The sequence below is a fragment of the Mercenaria mercenaria genome, chromosome 1 (assembly GCF_021730395.1).
Source record: "Mercenaria mercenaria strain notata chromosome 1, MADL_Memer_1, whole genome shotgun sequence".
In the NCBI taxonomy this organism is placed as follows: Eukaryota; Metazoa; Mollusca; class Bivalvia; order Venerida; family Veneridae; genus Mercenaria; species Mercenaria mercenaria.
This window is the reverse complement of record NC_069361.1, coordinates 36695189-36716354: the sequence shown is the minus strand read 5'-3', so window position 1 is coordinate 36716354 and position 21166 is coordinate 36695189. Positions and strand designations below refer to the sequence as shown.

At 35.5% G+C, this 21166-nt stretch overlaps 1 protein-coding gene across 1 annotated transcript in view; it reads right to left on the bottom strand.

The window, feature by feature from the left end:
* The window catches only part of LOC123541701 (uncharacterized), a 28044-nt gene extending 7135 nt beyond the window's left edge, over window positions 1-20909 (bottom strand). The window contains exons 1-9 of the mRNA XM_045327235.2: window positions 20680-20909; window positions 20354-20415; window positions 17424-17543; window positions 10253-10450; window positions 8273-8518; window positions 6500-6676; window positions 2237-2410; window positions 980-1191; window positions 331-514 (exon numbers count right to left, since the gene is read on the bottom strand). Of these exons, the coding sequence (XP_045183170.2) occupies window positions 331-514; window positions 980-1191; window positions 2237-2410; window positions 6500-6676; window positions 8273-8518; window positions 10253-10450; window positions 17424-17543; window positions 20354-20415; window positions 20680-20732 (1426 nt within the window). The 5' untranslated portion in view covers window positions 20733-20909. The remainder of the gene's footprint in view (window positions 1-330; window positions 515-979; window positions 1192-2236; window positions 2411-6499; window positions 6677-8272; window positions 8519-10252; window positions 10451-17423; window positions 17544-20353; window positions 20416-20679) is intronic.
* Window positions 20910-21166: the final 257 nt, after the last annotated feature.

The window sequence follows — 21166 nt, the reverse complement described above, 5'->3', positions numbered from 1 at the left end:
ATTTAAAATACTGCAATTAATGAGCTCCTATATAACCATGATGAAACACACTAACAACAGTCCACAGACCACCATCTGTCATCTTAAAACAATGAATTTCAAACATCTAGTATTTCTGACATCAGTGTCGAGGGTTAAAACCTCACTCCAACAATCAAGAGTATCCCTTCAAGATGTAAAACATAAGTACTGTCTTTGTTTGGAAGCTCACTTGAAAGTTGTACCATTTTCTTACAATGACCTTAATTAACTAATTAACTGGAAACGCCTTTTATTGTACAGAAACATCTGCTTTAAAGTTATCATTATTATCAAAAAAAAACAACATACCAAACTTTTTTACACACTGCTTTGGTGGTTCAAAATACGTGATACAGGAAGGGCAAGCACTGTTCTTGATTCTTTTTTGCAAATTTTCACTTGGTAGCTTAACCGATGGCAAGTTTTTTATCTGCTCTGTCACCTCTTCTGAGTCTTCAGAACTAAATGTAACAACATGGTCATTTTCACAGACCTGAAAAATAAAATAAATATACAGAACACTTTACAAAAGTAATCATTAATTTGGATTTATAGTAATTCCTAAAACTATATGTGATTCAAGTTATTTGATTAGACATATCACCTAAACATCATTTCATATTTTAAAAAATTGTGCCACCAACCCCACCCCCCCATCAAAATAGTTACTGAGGTAAAAATGCTGTGTTGAATAAATGTATACATTTCATACATTAACTAAGTACAGTGACATGTAAATTAAGAGCTTGTCCATATTGGGGCATCAATAGATTATCATAGTTTAGTATTTCAGCAAGAAGGCTTAAGTTTCAGTTGCTTATAAGTATCTATATTTAGAACTGTCAAAATTTTATAGGAAGCCGGTAAATGAGTTGGAACAAAATAACTTTTAGAATCCTTCTGTATGCATACATAAAGTAAAGCATATACATGTATTAAATGAAAAGATTTAGGAAACCTGATTTTGTTCCAATTTAATAATCTTTCCTCCACAGCATTCATCTTTTCCATTTGGGTCATAATAAAAAGTCTGCTTCCCACAACACCTGTTGTGTCCCGGCTTCTTTTTGACTGGGATTCTTATACTTGATTGTGGTTCACAGCAGAGGTAAGAGTTGTTTATCAACTTAGTCCCACAACACTCAAGGCCACTAGTTCGTTCATAGATTTCTGAAAAAAAAATTACAGTTTACAATGTTTTCAGATTTTCATTGATACATAACCATTATTGTTCTGTTTACTACCTCTTTTTTATTTAAAATACTGCATTAATTCATCTTTAATAAGGTAAAAGTGTTTTATTATTATTATCATACAGTCTTGATCACCAATCAAGACTACTGGTAAGAATAACTCCCTTTGTCTGTTAAAAAGCAAAGTACAAAAATATTGCAGACTGTAATTTTCTCTTTTTGTTTCTGTATTTACATACTTCTGAAGACCACAATTTGTAAATGTTGTTTGAGTTATGGGAATTTTTGATACAAATAAGTGTGCGAATTGAACTTTTCTCCAAAAAACAAAAAGTCGTTATAAGATTAATAATATCTGTCATGTGTTTACGAATCGGATAGAAATATCCGTCCCGAGGGCACCTGCGCATTGGGCGGTAATGAGGCTTGCCGAATTACCGCCCATGCGCAGGTGGCCGAGGGACGGATATTTCCATCCGATTCGTAAACACATGACTGATATTTTTTCTTGCATATCGTATACATGTTAGCATTTTATTCTGGCAGACTTTTTTCTTGCATATCGTATTTTACAAAAGGTAGAAATAGTTTCTTTTTAGCACTCTTTCTTATAGTTGAGAATGAACACAAAGCGCGGGAAATAAACGTCCGTAAGCAGAAGTGACGTCATGATGTTTTGCGTTACGCACAATAACAAAGTTCCACTTTAGTTTTGTAGCGTAACGTTATGTTTTTATGGTAAACAAACGTATTTTGAATCGAGAAATATACTATAAGGAACGGAGAGAAACTATCAAGGTACCTGCTTTTTTTCGTATTTTACATAAACAATATATTATCAGTGCATGAACCAGTTGTTGTCATTAACAGCACGAGAGTCATCTGGCATGGGGGGTGCCAGATGGGTTTTGCCGGCATGGGTAAAATCACCGGAAACGCCAGTCCGATATGCAAGAAAAGCTTTTCCTTATTTAAAAGTTGATTTTTTAACAACTGTTTTTCTCCATCAAATATAAACTTACGATTTCCACAACACAACTTTGTTGCCCCAATTTTTACACCATTGCAACACTGGTACAAGTCTGTATCAATGAAATCAGTGCCACAGCATGTGACATTCATTCCCGGCCTTGCGTGGTTGACCACACCATTACAACAGTCTACCTGCGTTCTCTTGTTGTCCGGGTCAAAGTAACCTAAAAAGTATAAAATGTCATAAATTTCACTCATAAATAGTTAGAAACCATTGTAAAATTTAAACACAGAGAGATATTATTCATTGGTTTTAGTCTAAGGGTGAAATACCTTTCAACAGGCAAGCACCAGATGTTAACCTGGTAGTTATGCATGATCTTGCAGGTAAAACAAATAAACTTTCTTTCTGCAGCCAAAAATACATTCCAAAGCTAGGTTTCCATAAAAGCTTGCTTTTCAAGAAAGGTAATTCCTAGTCCAAAACTGATTTTCTGTTTAAAATGACTTAACCTAAACCTTAATCCAAGCAGCCCAATATATGCACCCTTAACCTTCTTCTTAGACTTACAAAGTCTGTTGAGATAAAGTTATCTGTAATAAAGATTTTTCTTTCTTCATAGGGACACTAATATTTTCCAAGAAAAACATTTTCTCTCTAGGCTCATCTCAACAGACTTATAAAATGCGATTCTGAGGTTATATAATGTCATGAAGAGAGATTAGTTTCGCCTGTCAATAGCCACCCTAAACTGACCGGCAACAAGATTAATTGAACTATTTCAAATCACCTGTACCAGATGCTTGATTTTTGAAAGCAAAGCCTTTACCATGTTGTAAATTCCCTGCAGAAGTATGCTCAAGCATTTATAGTTGCTGAATCCCTTACGTTAAATTTTTTTAACATTTACACCCTTCGAAATATTTTTTATTACATCCATTGTTATGGACAATATGACAGGAGTTTATGTTTTAATCATAATATCATAAGAACTGTTTTTGAAAACGTTAGATAGATTTCTGTGATCAGTTAGTATACATATATTTAGTAATATGAATTTTTAGCCCCACTATTCGGAGAATAGGGGGCTATTCAACTCGCCTCGGCGTTGGCGCTGGCGCTGGCGTGACCTTTCTTGGTTAAAGTTTTTCAGCATCCTTTGTTTTTCTGTCATATCTTTGTTACTATTGCTTATATCTTACTGTAACTTCACATAAACATTGCCCAGCATACAAGCAAATTAGGTGCAGGGGCTGGGCCCATTATACATAAGGTCAAGGTCACCAAGGTGTTAAACTTAGGTTATTTTTAAGGGAAAAGCTTTTCAGCAACATTTGTTTTTTCTGTCATATCTTTGTTACTATTGCTTATATCTTACTGTAAGTTCACAAAAACATTGTCCAGCATACAAAGTATGTGCAGGACCTGGGCTCATTATACCCAAGGTCAAGGTCATAAAGTTGTTATACTTGGAATTATTTTCATGTTAAATTTTATCGAAACTTTCGTTTATAAACATTTCTTTTGACAAACTTGGTTTCTTCACATAACATTGGTACTCTATAAGCTCAAAATATATCTTTACCATCATCATCTGTATGTGTGGTAACAATCCGACCAACTCTAATTTGTGTTCTTGACAGAATTATGCCCGTTTGGTGTATCTTCCTCTTAAAATAGAGGTCTCTTATAGAGACATATATTCATTTTACTGTCAAATCGCCGAATAGTCGAGCGCGCTGTCTTACGGACAGCCCTTGTTTACAGAACCAATAATAGATAGTACATGTATAATTTCATAAAGAATTCCTGATTATCTAATAGATTATATATTTAAAAATAATTATTTAAACATCTCCCTTCTTTCAGTGTCTCGCACAAACTCCCTTCTTCAGTGTCTCGCACAAACTTCCTAAGTATAAATTAAAGACACATTTGACCAAGTTCTGAATTTGACAGAAGAAGTAGGCAATAATTCAGTATTGTTTTATTAGATATTTTTGAACTTTGTTTTATTAGATATTTTTGAAGTTTTTATTTTTTGTTTTTGGTATTTTTCGGGGTATGTAGTTGGGGTATAGTAACACTGTCACAGTTTGATCATGCGATGGCATTTAATAGAAGAGGAAGAGACCCAATGGGCATCTCTAGGCATCGTCCAGGCATGGACAGACATCAGATTAAAATCGCCGACCTTCCATATATAAGCCACCCGGACGGTTTATGCGCATGAATAATTGAAACATCTCATGTGAAGTCTGGAACCTTTACCATTCGGCTATGGAGGCCTCTCTTGAAATTATGTGAACAGTGCAAAAGTATAATTAAAGTATATCATGAAAGTTACTTAATATTATGACTGCCAGTTGCTGTATCGACAGATTGTGTGATTTGATTAATAAACTTTCTCTCATCTAAGGCACTGACCTACAAATTTTGGCTACGAATGATTTTTCTTTTAAATTGAAGTTCGGTCATATTATGAACATTAAAATACAAGTTTTGTTTCTAAATTATCTTTAATTTGCTCAGTCAAGAAAAGCAAGATGCCAGAGTCGGGAATTGAACCCGGGCAGCCACGGCAGTGACCTGGATATGTATACATGTCAACGATATTTATAATTAGGCAGTTTACCTCGAGTAAAATGTTATAAACGCTTTTGAATTTCCAGTGTAAAAATTAGCAAAAACAACCAATTCTCATGTGTTTCAATAACGTATAGTCTGTCAGTAATTAATTCAAAGCTTTCTTAAGATTTATAGCATTAATTTCTTGTTACCTAAATTTTTCTCTTTTTTCTGTTGTCCTATGATCTCGAGGACAGAGCTTTGATAATAAATATCTGTTTGGTGTTATAATCAGTTTTTTCTACCTACAGTTCAAGTATTAACTAGTTGCAGGAAATTACTGTAACTGCATCTAAAGCATGATTTAACATGACAATAAACTATTGATACTCTTTTTTTTTTTTGATACTAAACACTCATTTCTACTTAATTTGCAATTTAAAGATGATACATTTATGAAAGTATAAAGTTGTAACACCTGAAATACAACGTTGGCAAGCACTTCTATACAGACTGTGAAGGTCATTAAGGAGAACTATGATCCAGGGCACTGGAGTCATTCAAGGGTTTTGTTACATCATGAACACATTTGCAATGATCTCTAATGAGATGGTGATTATTATAGCTGGGATGAAAAGTGCCTAGCTCAGATCGCATTTGTCCAGTCGTTAGAGTCAGAGGTTAGAGATATTGTAAAAATTTTTAGAAAGTGCTACCAAAGAGGATTGATTATATGGCCAAGTGCTTTACATTTAATGACTCTAACGACTGATGCCAGTCTACCTTCTTCTATTTTGTAAGTTATCTTCTTACCAAGTTACACTATACATATGTAATATCTCATTCTGAACTACAGTGCTTAAGTAAAAACATGTTTTCTGATTTTAATAACACTAACCTTGATTCAAAACATACCCAAATATGATCTCAAGCTAGTTGCCCTATAAGCTTGAAATATACCAAGTTTTGCAGCAATAAGTTGATCCAAACTAACAATTGCGAGAGAAAAATCTATTTTTCAATTTTAGTTTTTGTGACCTTGACCCTAGCAGACCCAAATGTAATTCCGACTTTTCTTTGCATGTAAGCTGTTTCCCTATACCCCATTCTGAACTTGAGATTTAAGTAGAAACTTTCTTTCTGCTTTAATTTTTATAAGAGCAACATGGACCTTGATGTCTGATGGTTTGTAGCTGATTAGTGGGACTTTAGCCTATTTCTTTAAACACTAGAACTTCTTCAAAGGCTACACCTATGGTAAAATTCTGAGGTATCTTTATTAATACTCAAGAGCAGGCTAAATGCTCTAAAAATCTCATGATACCAGTATAACAAGAGGGCGATGATGGCCCCAAATGGCTCACCTGACCTCCACCATTTTACATTGTTTTTCTTAAGACTCATCAAGTGGTCAGTAAGAAGAAGTTGTTAAACATTTCTATTTGTATCTCTTTAAGCCCCAAAGTACAACCAAGAAGTAATAATTTGATATCATCTGTAAAAGATCTTTCCAAGGATGTTTTATTTTCAGCTCTGGTTGCCCAAATGAGCTGTTAAGCAGAACTATTTACAGCATCTTTAGAAAGGAATATCCAAGGATGCTAAAAAAACATTTTGGTGAAGATCCATCTTGTGGTTCATGATTGATTTTCCAATTATCTGCTATGGGGACACCTAAGTGTAGTCAACTGGAACTATTTGTTAAATAAACTTAAAAGTACTGAGTAATGTAGACATAACTTACCATCACCACAAGGTAGAAAGTTGTTTGGTACCACATGTTTCTTATTGTTATTCTCAACAATCTGTTCTAGGTCCCTGTTTACAACCGTGCCGTTCAAACATGCTAAGTCTGTTTCAATACCCCAATATTTTGCTTCGAATTCATCTGGACCAGGTTTTGGTATCAGCTTGGAAGTATCTGTGAAATTTTTAATAAACAGAGAATAGTTTATTTCAATGTACCAAGTATGCTGCTTGTGGAAATATGTGTCTGGTGTATAGGTATATAATTTTGGCATTGTCTGTCTGTTCCCCTGTTTTAAGACATGGTGAAAAGGATTTCAATAAACATGGTAGAAATGTTCACTGCAATTTGGAAATGCGGTCTAGCAAGTTTCTGGTAGATTGTCTGATCGAGAGAGACAAGATCAATGGCCTTTGTACTTATGTATTTAGTTGCATTCCATTTTTCCATTGGTCTAGAGCTTTATCTCGGATATAGTTTAAAGGATTTTAGAGAAGTTAGAAATAATGCAAGGAAATGTGACCCAGCAAGTTTCAACAAGACTGCTTCAAATAAACTAGATTTATGGCCCATTGGTCTTAAAAAAGTTTGAATGAAAAGTAAATTTTGGTTAACTGACTGGCTGCTTATGACAAATGCCTGCTTAATACAGGTGGTTGCTAAGACAAGTTCAATTGTATACACATATGAGCCGTGCCATGAGAAAACCTACATAGTGGCTTTGCGACCAGCATGGATCCAGACCAGCCTAAACATCCGTGCAGTCTGGTAAGGATCCATGCTGTTCGCTAACAGTTTCTCTAAATTCAATAGACTGAAAGCGAACAGCATGGATCCTGACCAGACTGCATGGATGTGCAGGCTGGTCTGGATCCATGCTGGTCGCAAAGCCACTATGTTGGTTTTCTCATGGCGTGGCTCAATTATAGGGAAATTTGGAAGATAGCTGACTGGCTGGATAGGACAAGTTGTTGCTTAATACAGTGGGCCACTGAGATAGGTTCAACTGTATATACATATAGGGCAAATAGACAATTCCCTCTGACACAGATTTCTGTATGAATGGGAATGGGAATAACTTGAAAAACCTGGTAGAAATTAACACTTCATTTGTGTCTAATTATTTTAATATAAGACCAGCAGTTTCTGACATGAAGACTTTTTAAAGCTCTCACTAATATATTTTCCAGAAAAGTGATCATGCCCCTGGGCGTCATGATTCTTTTTGACAAACTAGAATAATTTTAATACAATTGGTAAAGGGTCGCCTAAGAAAATTATTTTAAAACAAATCAGCAGTTTAGGAAAAGATGAAATTTCAAGATTTTTTTTCACTTTTAGCATTGGTCGCCATGCCTTCAGTTTCTGACAAAAAAAATTAATGTTTCTGCAATATACATATTGTAAAAAGTGACCATGCCTCGATCCTGGTGACCATTTTTTTTAGTCAAATTTGAATAATTTGAACAAACTTGGTACAGAGGCACCCAAATCAAAGCAGTAGTAAAGGAGAAGATTTATCTATTTCTAACTCTGGCAGGTCCTTGTGTGCGACCAAGCAGAAATGTTTGAACTATTTGGAGGAGGATCACCAAAAGAACACCAAGGTTAATTTTTGTCAGTATGTCTCGTGAGCTAAAAATTCAAAATCTTCCTAAACCTAAAGAATAACATAATTATAGTGAAGGAATTTATGAAAATAGAATTAAACTATTGTGTTGTAAATGCAGCAAAGAGAAAAACTTCATTTTCACCTATCTTTATTCTCACCTTCACAACAGATGTATTTATTCTGATCATATATCTCCACCCCACATTCAGAAACAACTGCTCCAATTGGCCAGATTTTATCTCCAAAGCAAAAGTGACTGTTTGTGTTAGATAGATTAAGACCACAACATTCATAGCCTGGCTGCCATTGATATACTCTGTGTAAAGTTCCATTTGGTGTCCATTGTTTACAGACCATCTGGCCACGTCCAACAGCAACTTCCAAGCCATAACTGTCATCACAATCTTTAGACAAAAAAATTAACTAGAATTAAAGGTGAGGCAAACCAGTTTCAATTTGCATGATTTTGAAATATTCTGCAACTTGTAATAATGCCAATGTAAAAAGTTGAATGTAAGTAAGGTAAAGAAAACATTAAAAGTCTGTTGATTACAGTGCCATCCCTTTTGAAAGGACCAGCTATTTCGACTTTAAGAGAAAAAACCTTTGCCTTATGCAAATTTACACTTTAAATGCCCAGTGTCAGAGACAGGCAATCGTGGACTACCAGTAACTGACTACCAGCAACTGACTACCAGCAACTGACTACCAGTAACTGACTACCAGTATCTGATTACCAGTAACTGACTAGATCCAAAATCTTCTAAAGATTTATGAGAACCATTTGTCTACCCTTCCCTAAGGCCAATGCTGTAACAGCTAAGCCTTGTTATACAGAATGAATATCAGATGTTACCTCTGTAACATTGCTTTCACAGCTGCTGCTTTGAAATTTCAATAAGTAATGTGATCTTATAACTTTATTTTTTCCCCGATATAAAGACTTTTGTGCATTCTGGAAAGAAGGATGTAACAATAGCAAAACTGCCATCAGTGATTACCTCCCCTAACAACAAGCAGTGATTAACCTCCCCTAGCAACCAGCAGTGATTACCTCCCCTAGCAATATGCTAATTTTCAAACATTTTTATATCTTTTTATATTCATATGGGTAACCTTGCTGACTACCATAAAAGTAGAAATTTTTATGCTGGTTTAAATTTCGCTATATTTACGAGACCGTTCATATTCCAAAAAATAATCCTCATGTAAATATTCACCATTAGTATAATTCAAATTATAGGATACCATTTTTACAATTTAGCGAATATTTAACCTTGCCAACATACTAAAACTTTCAAATTTGCCAAACTTTTACTCAGCGAAAATATGTGTTTTTACAGTATAAATACGCTTATAAGCAAACAAACAAATCTTTCTTTCAAAAATCTTTAACAGGGAAATTTTAACTACATAAAAAGCAGTAGAATTCATAGTTATATGCCTATCAAAAAAAAAAATGCTGTTTACAAAGACTTTTCCAAAAACATACAAGTTTATAAATTTGTTTTTAATATAATTAAAAAAGGATAAAAATTTAACCTTTGAATATAGATGAAAGAGTTAAAAGCCACCTAAAAGTGAAAGGAATGCCTTATGGTAAGTTGATATTATGTGAAAGGAACTGTCCAACCATTTGTAACATTGATTGGTTGTGTGTTTAACCACCCCACCCCCCACCACCAAAGTTACAAGTGTATTTCTGACAATCATATAGCATCTTTATTTCATTTCATGAACAATATGGATAATTATCAATGATCAAGCCTGTATCCATTCACAATGACCATTTTAGATTATATAAGATCTACAAATGATAAGGTTTTCAGCCCATGGTTACATCACAAGCTGGGTCAGGCAGAGTTCATCTTAGATAGGAGGCATATTTGTATTTGTTTTTCAGTGGTATATATTTATAGACTGGCATTTAAACAGAAAATAAATCTACCAAAACCGGCAACCACAAGACATTGCAAGGCTTTGATTTTAAACTGGAGCACTTTTGAAAATGATGACATTCTACAACATGAGGTGCCAATAGCACTGGAAACTGGCTTCTGCAGAATTTTGTCCAGCAGTGTTTTGCCAGTATTATTCAAATTGATGAGAAAGTTTATGTATAAGCCTTATCTACTTACAAGCAAATTGCTCTGACTTTTGATAAGTTTGATTATTGCAACAGAAGCTGGATTCTGGATTAAAAATAACATCTGTCCCACAACATTCAGGTTCTTGACTATGACGTCTGTGGTGTTTTGGTAAGTCATGTAGTTCCCCTTCACAGCAAATCTGTTTCTGTTGAGCATATACTTGTAATTTTACTACACTGCCATTTCCTGAAATAATAATTTAATGGTCTTCTAAAGCACTATGATCAACAAGAGCTATCAGAGGACAGCAACGCTCGATTATTCAACAGCCATGTCAATTGAATGAATACAAGTCGAAAAAGGGGCATAATTTTGTAAAAATGGGAAAAAGAGGTTTGGAACCTTCACAGTTCTTATCAGCTCATGACAGTGAATAAGTGTGTGAAGTTTCAATCCTTCCCACAAGTGGTTACTGAGATACCAGCTTAAAAACAAACCTTAACCCATAATTTCAAAGTCAAAAAAGGGGCATAATTTTGTAAAAGAAAAAAGCAGAATAGAGTTATTGAACCTGTGCAATGTAGGTCAGTTTATCACAATGAATAAGTGTGTGAAGTTTCAATCCATTACCACAAGTGCCACAAGTGGTTACTGAGATACAAGCTTACATACAAAACCTTAACCAAGAATTTCTAAGTTGAAAAAGGGGCATAATTTTGTAAACTAGAAATGTGTTCATGGGACACAGATGCCCCCACTACATGACATTAAAATGACAATTTTTTCCCAGGTCAGGGGCCATAACTCCTACAATACTGAATGAATCTGGACGCGAAACCCCAGGTGCACAACTGCACATGCTGACCAACATTCCTGTAACCTTTGGTGACTCTAGGTCAAATACTTTTGGAGCTACGCACAACACAACATTAAAATGACCAATTTTTAACTAAGTCAGGGGCCATAACTCCTACACGACTGAATGAATCCGGACGCGAAACCCCAGGTGCACAACTGCACATGCTGACCAACATTCCTGTAAACTTTGGCGACTCTAGGTCAAATACTTTTGGAGCTACCATGAGTTAAACTAAGTCAGGGGCCATAACTCCTACAAGACTGAATGAATCTGGACGCGAAACCCCAGGTGCACAACTGCACATGCTGACCAACATTCCTGTAAACTTTGGTGACTCTAGGTCAAATACTTTTGGAGCTATGCACGACACAACATTAAAATGACCAATTTTTTACTAAGTCAGGGGCCATAACTCCTACATGACTGGATGAATCCGGACGTGAAACCCCAGGTGCACAACTACACATGCTGACCAACATTCCTGTAAAGTTTTGTGACTCTAAGTCATACACTTTTGGAGCTAGGCGCGACACAACACTAAAATGACCAATTTTTACAAAGTCAGGGGCCATAACTTCTACATGACTGAATGAATCCGGACGCGAAACCCCAGGTGCGCAACTACACATGCTGACCAACATTCCTGTAAAGTTTTGTGACTCTACGTAAAATACTTTTGGAGCTAGGTGCGACACAACATTCTCGGAAGGACGGACGGACGGACAAGGGCAAATCTATATGCCCCCCCCCACAAAAGTGGGGGCATAAAAAGCAAAATAGAGTTATGGAACCTGTGCAGTGTAAGTCAGTTTATCACAGTGAATAAGCGTGTGAAGATTCAATCCATTCTAAAAGTGGTTACCGAGATACCAGCTTACATACAAAACCTTAACCAAATCGGGACGCGGACGTGGACGCCGCGCATGGGTGAGTTCAATAAAAACAAGGAGCTGCATTTTCATAAATGTAAAATCATGCCTCCTGGTGTATGACCAAGGATGTAGTTTTTCGAGGTTTAAAATTTAAAAGTGAAGATCATATAAAGGTCACGGTTATTTATATGGGTCAGTTTATATCATCTGTTCAAAATGCAAAATCATGCCACCAAGGATGCTGATTTTCGGGGTTTTAAGTTTGAAGGTGAAGGTCATATGCGGGTCAAGATCATTTATACACAATGTATATAGGTCAGTTTATATGCTTTGCCACAAAGATTGTTGAAAGTGAGTATGAACTAAATCAGATCATTAATGTTGTCTGTAGGCCAATCAGTAAAATCTGGTTCATAAGGACTGACAAATGGACAGACAGTTCAATCACTAAATGCTTGAGGGTTTAAGAAGAATAAATGTTAGAAAACTGTCTGATTATTGCAGTTCCTTTTTTCAGTATCCACAAAATTTAGCAATTTTAGAAGTGTAATTTAATGTAATCTAGCTAATACTGGAGCCTTCGTAAAATATGTTTTCGTAATCTGATAATCAAACATGAGGCACAATTAAATAGGTCTCAGTCTATAACCTGGACAGGACTTTGACCACCTGACCTTTCTTCTTACCTGGTTTGGTGAAAGGCCTTTAAGTAGACTACTACATTAAAAAATTTATTCAAAGGCATTTTTTCTTCATTCTACTTTGATACCTCCAAAATGCACTACCAAACTTCATGACAAGAAGTTTAAAATTCTTTTTCTAATTTTAACTCTGGTGTCCTCTAAAAACAGACCATGCTGGATCATTACAATGATACTACACTCCAAATATGATGAAGATCTATCAAGCTGTACATGAGATAAATTTATTAAAAGATTATTCTGTTTTTAGCTCTAATGGCTCCTAAAAGAGGCCTATTCTTATTTCAATAATAGCTCTGGCAGCTCCTAAAAGGTGATAAGAAACTGTTCAATGATGTTTTCAATTTTTAGCTCTGTCAGCCCCCACCCTACACCCCACAAAATGAGGCCAAGTAAAACTTAAAGGAGGTTCATGCCAGGATGCTACCGACCAAGTTTGGTATAATTTTGACCAGCAGTTTCAGGGGATAAGATGTTAAAATGAAAAATTGATGTTGACAAGAGACTATACTTAATACTCATCCTGAAAAAAGTTCAGATGAGCTTAAGATTTTGAATTATGCAAATTACACATATACCAGCAGTTTGATCTAATGAAATGTAAATTTCCTTTAACATTTTTTTTTACTTTAAAATATATTCCATTTGCACAGACAAGATATATTTTTTCCATGTAATTTTTTGAATTGTTGAAAGCTAACATTGATTTTGCAAAATCAGCTTTTGACTTCAAATGAAAAATGAAAAGGGGACCTTTTTGTCACAAAAAGGTTACAGTCACTGACTTCAATTCACTTGCCAGCGCCACTATGTTTCCTGAGTATTTTAGATGTTTTTCCTAAATAAATATGGGCAGGTTATGTGTATGTGTGTGTTGGGAATGGGGTATGAAATTGGCGCAATGATCTGATATGACAATATCAAACAAGAAGATTTTTCTACTACATACATATAGCGAAAATTTACAACACACCCCAGCGGCTATTTTTAGATGAAACAGAATAATTTGTACAATCTTTGTTTACACAAGGTCACCAAAGAAACATTTGTGTAAAATTGTTTTAAAATTGGGCCTGCTGTTTCAGACAATCTTAACATATCTAAGTCAGGGAAAAACTGACAATTAACCCTGACGACATGTCTAAAGACAAATCTAAAAAAAATTGGAACAGTCTTGGTAGAAGGTCAAACAAGGACCACTTGTGCAAATTTATTTTAAGGTTTAGCAGTATATCATAAAACAACAGATTTTTTAAGTAAATGAACAGCATCTTGACAAACAATTTATCTGTCCAATATATGTTTTATTGTTCTGTTCCACAGAGTTGGATACTTAAAACATTCTCAATGAGTTGTCCCCCTTTAAATAAGAATGCCATTTGTAAAGAAATAAATGTAAACAATTGTCAAAAACGATGTTTTACCTAGTTATGTAAAGTTTAAACACTCGCACGATGTTGCAAATGCATCAAAACGAAGACATGTAACAGCTTTTAAACAAGAGGACCATGATGGTCCTGAATCGCTCACCTCTTCCCACATGACCCAGTTTTGAGTATGACGTCGTTTTTTCTATTATTTGACATAGTGACCTAGTTTTTGAGCTCATGTGACCCAGTTTTGAACTTGACCTAGACATTTTCAAAATAAAAATTCTGACCAATTTTCATGAAGATCCATTGAAAAATATGGTCTCTAGAGAGGTCACAAGGTTTTTCTATTATTTGACCTATTGACCTAGTTTTCGAAGGTACGTGACCCTATTTTGAACTTTATCTAGATATCATCAAGGTGAACATTCTCACTAATTTTCATGAAGATCTCATGAAAAAAATGGCCTCTAGAGAGGTCACAAGGTTTTTCTATTTTTAAACCTACTGGCCTAGTTTTTGACCGCACATGACCCAGTTTCAAAAATGACCTAGATATCATCAAGATAAACATTCAGACCAACTTTCATACAGATCCCATGAAAAATATGGCCTTTAGAGAGGTCACAAGGTTTTCCTACAATTTGACCTACTGACCTAGTTTTTGATAGCACGTGACCCACGTTACCTACTGACCTAGTTTTTGACCGCACGTGACCCAGTTTCGAAAATGACCTAGATATCATCAAGGTGAACATTCAGATCAATTTTCATGAAGATCCATTGAAAATATGGCCTCTAGAGATGTCAAAAGATTTTTCTAATTTTAGACCTACTGACCTAGTTTTTGACCACAGTTGACCCAGTTTCAAAACTGACCTAGATATCATCAAGATGAACATTCAGACCAATTTTCATACAGATCCCATGAAAAAGTATGGCCTCTGGAGAGGTCACAAGGTTTTTTTATTATTTGACCTACCGACCTAGTTTTTTAAGGCATGTGACCCAGTTTCAAACTTGACCTAGATATCATCAAGGTGAACATTCTGACCAATTTTCATGAAGATCCATTCAAGGGTATGGCCTCTAGAGAGGTCACAAGGTTTTTCTATTTCAAGACCTACTGACCTAGTTTTTGATCGCAGTTGACCCAGTTTCAAACTTGACCTATATATCATCAAGATAAACATTCAGACCAACTTTCATACAGATTCCATGAAAAATATGGCCTCTAGAGAGGTCACAACGTTTTTTCATTATTTGACCTACTGACCTAGTTTTTGATGGCACGTGCCCCACTTTCGAACTTGACCTAGATATCATCAAGATGAACATTCTGACCAATTTTTATGAAGATCCATTCACAAGTATGGCCTCTAGAGAGGTCACAAGGTTTTTCTATTTTTAGACCTACTGACCAAGTTTTTGACCGCACATGACCCTGTTTCGAACTTGACCTAGATATCATCAAGATGAACATTCAGACCAATTTTCATACAGATCCCATGAAAAATATGGCCTTTAGAGAGGTAACAAGGTTTTCATATTATTTAACCTACTGACCTAGTTTTTGACGGCACGTGACCCACTTTCGAACTTGACCTAGATTTCATCAAGATGAACATTCAGAATAACTTTCATACAGATCCCATGAAAAATATGGCCTCTAGAGAGGTCACAAGGTTTTTCTATTATTTGACCTACTGACCTAGTTTTTTTAGACATGTGACCCACTTTCGAACTTGACCTAGATATCATCAAGGTGGACACTCTGACCAATTTTCATGAAGATCTCATGAAATATATGGCCTCTAGAGAGGTCACAAGGTTTTTCTATTTTTAGACCTACTGACCTAGTTCTTGACCGCACGTGACCCAGTTTCGAACCTGACCTAGATATCATCAAGATGAACATTCAGACCAACTTTCATACAGATCCCATGAAAAATATGGCCTTTAGAGAGGTCACAAGGTTTTTCTATTATTTGACCTACTGACCTAGTTTTTGATGGCACGTAACCCAGTTTCGAACTAGACCTAGATATCATCAAGGTGAACATTCTGACCAATTTTCATGAAGATCTTGTGAAATATATCGCCTCTAGAGAGGTCACAAGGTTTTTCTATTTTTAGACCTACTGACCTAGTTTTTGATGGCACTTGACCCAGTTTCGAACTTGACCTAGATATCATCAAGGTGAACATTCTGACCAATTTTCATGAAGACATCATAAAATATATGGCCTCTAGAGAGGTCACAAGGTTTTTCTATTTTTAGACCTACTGACCTAGTTTTTGATGGCACGTGACCCAGTTTCGAACTTGACCTAGATATCATCAAGATGAACATTCTTACCAACTTTCATAAACATCCCACGAAAAATGTGACCTCTAGAGTGGTCACAAGCAAAAGTTTACGGACGGACGGACTAACGCACGGACGGACGGACGACGGACGACGGACGCTGCGTGATCACAAAAGCTCACCTTGTCACTATGTGACAGGTGAGCTAAAAATGGTGAGTTTTTAAAGCCGCTGAACTGTCCAGAAGTGTGGCCCCTTCATGCAGTCCCTTTCCGGAATTCAATAAATATATCAGTAAATTGACAATGATTTTGTAGAATAATATAAATGTTTTATACGCTGTTAAATTTTCATGTAAAACAATGCTTTCTTTCTATGATTTGATGACGTTCGAACTTTTTTCTCCGAACTATGGACCTATACCTTAAAATCAAGCGAGCAGTTTCACACAAGAAATTCTTTTACATTTAAACTATATACATATAGGGATTAAATTTAACATGCCCTCTGGGCATTCAAATAATTTGAACATTCTTGGTAAAAGGTCATGGGAGACGCCAATGGGCGTTAAGAAAACTCTTTGGACTAGGATGAGTAGGAATCTCTTTGGATTTTTATGTTTCCAGAAGGTCACACAAGGACCATTTACGTGAAATAATTTTAAAATCATGTCAGCAGTTATACACTAGAAGATTTTTTAAAGTTACCACTATATATACATATAGGGAAAGTGACCACACCATGCCCTCTGGCAGCCATGTTTTTAACGATCGAATCAGAATAATTTGAACAGTATAGTAGAAGGTCACAGAAGGACCATTTATGTACAAATATTTTAAAATAAGACAAGTTGAAGATTTTCTATTTTTAACTCTAAAAGCCCCTATGTGCAACCAGGTGGAACTGTTTGAACAATATTGGTAGAAGACCATCCAATGAACATACAGGCCAAGTTTCATCAAAATCCAGTCAGTGGTTTTGGAGATTTGCTCAGTGACATTATGGACGAAATACGGAAGCATGATAGATGATGGACACAGAATCATCACAAAAGCTCATCATGAGCACTTGTGCTGAGGTGAGCTAGCTTAAAAAGAAAAAGCTCTTACCATCTATTTTTCTGCAACATTCTTGTTGGAGACCATGCTGATCCCTTCTGTTATATACTCCCTCACAACACAGTTGTTTCTCCTGGTCTATCAGAACCACGCTAGTACCATTTAAGCAGACTGAGTATTCCAAAAAAAATGTTGTTTAAGCAATATAATTTTTACCTGTTAGACCTGATACATTGTTTTACCTAAATCAATGAAAAACTGCCTTTTTTATATCATTAGCTAATTCTGGATATTTAAAAGAAGCATTTAAATCGAAAGTTGTGGGATTTTTGGTGACTAGTCCAAATAAATGTAATCAAAGAGTTGAATATCGTTATATTTTTATGAGTGGTAGATATCGGGGCCCCTCCTCCAGGCCCTTACAGAAGAAAAAGGCCTGCTGCGTACTCTTGCTGTGTACATACAGCGTATATGATGCGTACATGATGTGTACTGAAATCAATAGTACGCAGGATATACACCGCACATACACCGATAGTACGTTTGTAGTACACTTTTGACATGCAAATGAGCTCTGCCGCGTACTACTTGCTGCGTACATGCTGTGGACTACATAGTACACAGGATGTACGCTGGAGGAATTTAGTATGCGAGAAATAGTACGCAGCATGTACACGGCACATACACTTTTCACATGCAAATGAGCCTGCGGTGTACTACCCCTGCGGCGTACATGCTGTGTACTCCTGCGGTGTACATGCTGTGTACTCCTGCGGCGTACATGCTGTGTACTCCTGGCCCGAGTCCTGCGGCGTACATGCTGTGTACTTCTGCTGCATACATGCTGTGTACTCTTGTGGCGAAACTGCTGTGATAATGTAAATTCCTTACCCCACCAACTTTCGTATGCAAATGCTGATCATTTGGACAGAAAAAAACAGAAAAAGATAAGTGACATGCATCAATAAGTATTTTACCCTTACCAAAATAATGTAGATTGATGTTATCAAATAAATTAGTATGCTTTTCTCCATCCACTTTTCAATGAAATAAATCAATTTTTGTAGCATGTAATTTGGTAAACATTTGAAGAAAATGGCGTAACTGCATCAAGGGGAAACAACTTTAATGCAACTTAATATAAGTGTTATGATTTATTATAGACGATGTGTGCGTAGTATGTATTTATTTTTATTAAAATCCATCTGAGAACAATCTAGGACTGGAATTATATAAGCATTTATACACTTTTACGTCCATAAAAAGTAGCGCACCAAAAAATTTTGGATTGATTTTTTCCAATGGGGCAAGCGCAATTAGCCAAAAACGTTCTGAAAATATACGAGCGGCAAATCCGATGAACAACTTTTTAATTTGGTGAGGCCTTAATGAGTTAACATAATGAGCAGTAAAGCCTTTATAAAACATGATAGAGTGGTGTTTTGCTTAAGAGTATTCAAATAACAGTGAGAGCTATTAATTCTTCTCATTCGGGCGCTGTTGCGGCATTATCTTGGTAATTATTTCATGTATAACAAAATGTAATGTAACGAAGTTCAAATAAGGCTTTTCAATTATCCAAGTTAGAAAGCTCCAGGATTAATTCAAAATGAAAAAGAATATATTTTTACACTGCATGCAAGGTGCAGCTCAGAAATCACTAAGATGTAAGCTTCACAAATGAACATTGCAAATAGTTTGGCAAATTTTTATTGTTCAGAATACCGGTAATCTGAACTATTCTATGCTATTAAGATAAAAGTTACTCGGAAATAAAGTTCTTGCTTCCAAAAAAAAAAAAAATGTACAAATCCTTCCTGCATGAAGTCCCTCCCGCGTATATGAAGTTTACTTCAGACTTTAACTTATAAAAAAAAAACTAAGTATAAATGCCAAAAGAAACTGTACAAGTCTTTCCCGCGTATATTAAGTGTACTGCACAAATTTCAAAGTATCTGCGGTGTACATGCAGTGTACTATTTTCTTGTACAAGTCCCTCCTGCGTACATGCAGTGTACTCCTTAAATTTTCAGAGTCTGTGCTGCGTACTTGAAGTGTACTAGTGACCTCCTGCGTACATGCTGTGTACTAGTCGAAATAGTACACGGCATGTACGCGGCATGCGGTGTATGTAAAATGTACTCCTCTGGCGTACTACTGTGTTCGCGGCATATACACAGCAAATACGCAGCATGTACGCCACAGAGGCTTGCTTCTGTAAGGGGGTAGACATCATAAAATATCAGAATGTAAAATTGCTCTACCCGAGGCCTCATTAATAGACTGTTGAATGCCCAAAATAATTAAGTAAAGAATTTCAAAAGGAGAAATAACGGTCAAACACAGATGGGAAGCAAGGCAGAACCACAGACATTTCACAAGTCATGAGCCAAAGTATTATATATTAAAAACAAAAATCAATAAATTATGTCTGCTTGATAATTAATTTGGTTTTAATGCCATTCTTTCATGGTTTAATTATTTTTAGCAGGCAGTGGACATAATTAAGTGTCAGAATTAATTAAATTGCTCTCCACAAATAAATGACAATAAAATTTCCTCACAGTGCAGTGAATTCAGAATTACTGACTGGCCCTAGCTTCTATCAAGCATCCCTGGGAAACCTTGTATCCATGGGCATCAGATTCTTGTATCTGTTGGCCCTACTAAGCCTGGCTGTCCAGCACTCTGACCACCCATATATATATAATGCTATTTTCAGTTAACTTAACCTGTGTCAACCAGATGTATGTGTTCCATCTCCAAACCATTCCCATATGTTATGTCTCTGTTTTGAATTTTGAAACAGAACAAACTTGCTCAATCCCTACTTCCCCATCTGATCAGAGAGAGGGATGAATTACAACTGTAAGATTATCATAGTCTGACACAAAGAACATTCAACTTGTCCAGCAATATACCTGCATAATTACTTTAGTTTGAAGATTGGTTTTAATACAAAGAAAGAAAAAACAACTTACCTGAAGCTGAGACTCTGCTTATCTGATTCTGAATACACAGAGTTAGAATCACCACCCAAAGTCTGCAAAATAATTTAAAGTCATCCATAACTAAACAGGTATTGACAATCTGTCTCTGCAAAGAAGTATAAACTATTTATTTTTATAGCTCTTTCAGGTCTCTGTTATGGTTTAATTTGACACGTGCTTTCTATTTTTAGCTCTTACTTATGTGTTTACAGTACATGTAAATGATAATGGGGAAAACCCAATCACTGCACTAGTTTTTGACAGGTAAACAATTAATAGTAGTTTTCTGCTTTTAGAATTAAAAAAAAAAAACTTACATGCAAACTCGTACGCCTGATTGTAAACAAATAACATAATTCTTCTTATCCATTTTTCATATAATATACTGTAGATAATTACAGTAAGCAAAAATGAAGTTTAAATTGATAAAAAGTTTTGTTAGTATAAATTTATATCTAACAAATTGAGTCCACATAAAATCTTCTTAAACTGTTTGATTATTTTCTTTTATGAAACTGTAGGTAAGTGTGAAGAAAAAGAAACTTAGTATGTGTGGATGTCAGTTAATGAAATGTTTGAAGTCCTGACTGAATCTCTATATATAGTCAAAGTATGGGAATCACCATTTCTATTTTCAGAAGTCCATCTAATTGTGAGTCATTATATAATATAGTAGAGAATGCCAGATTTTTTAAAGCTAGAGGTTTTTCAGATATTCGCTTCTGATAATAAAAATGCTTTTATGAAGGTAGTTTTTGGTTTTAGATGAAATTAAATAAGGAAAAAGGATCAGTTGGACCATAT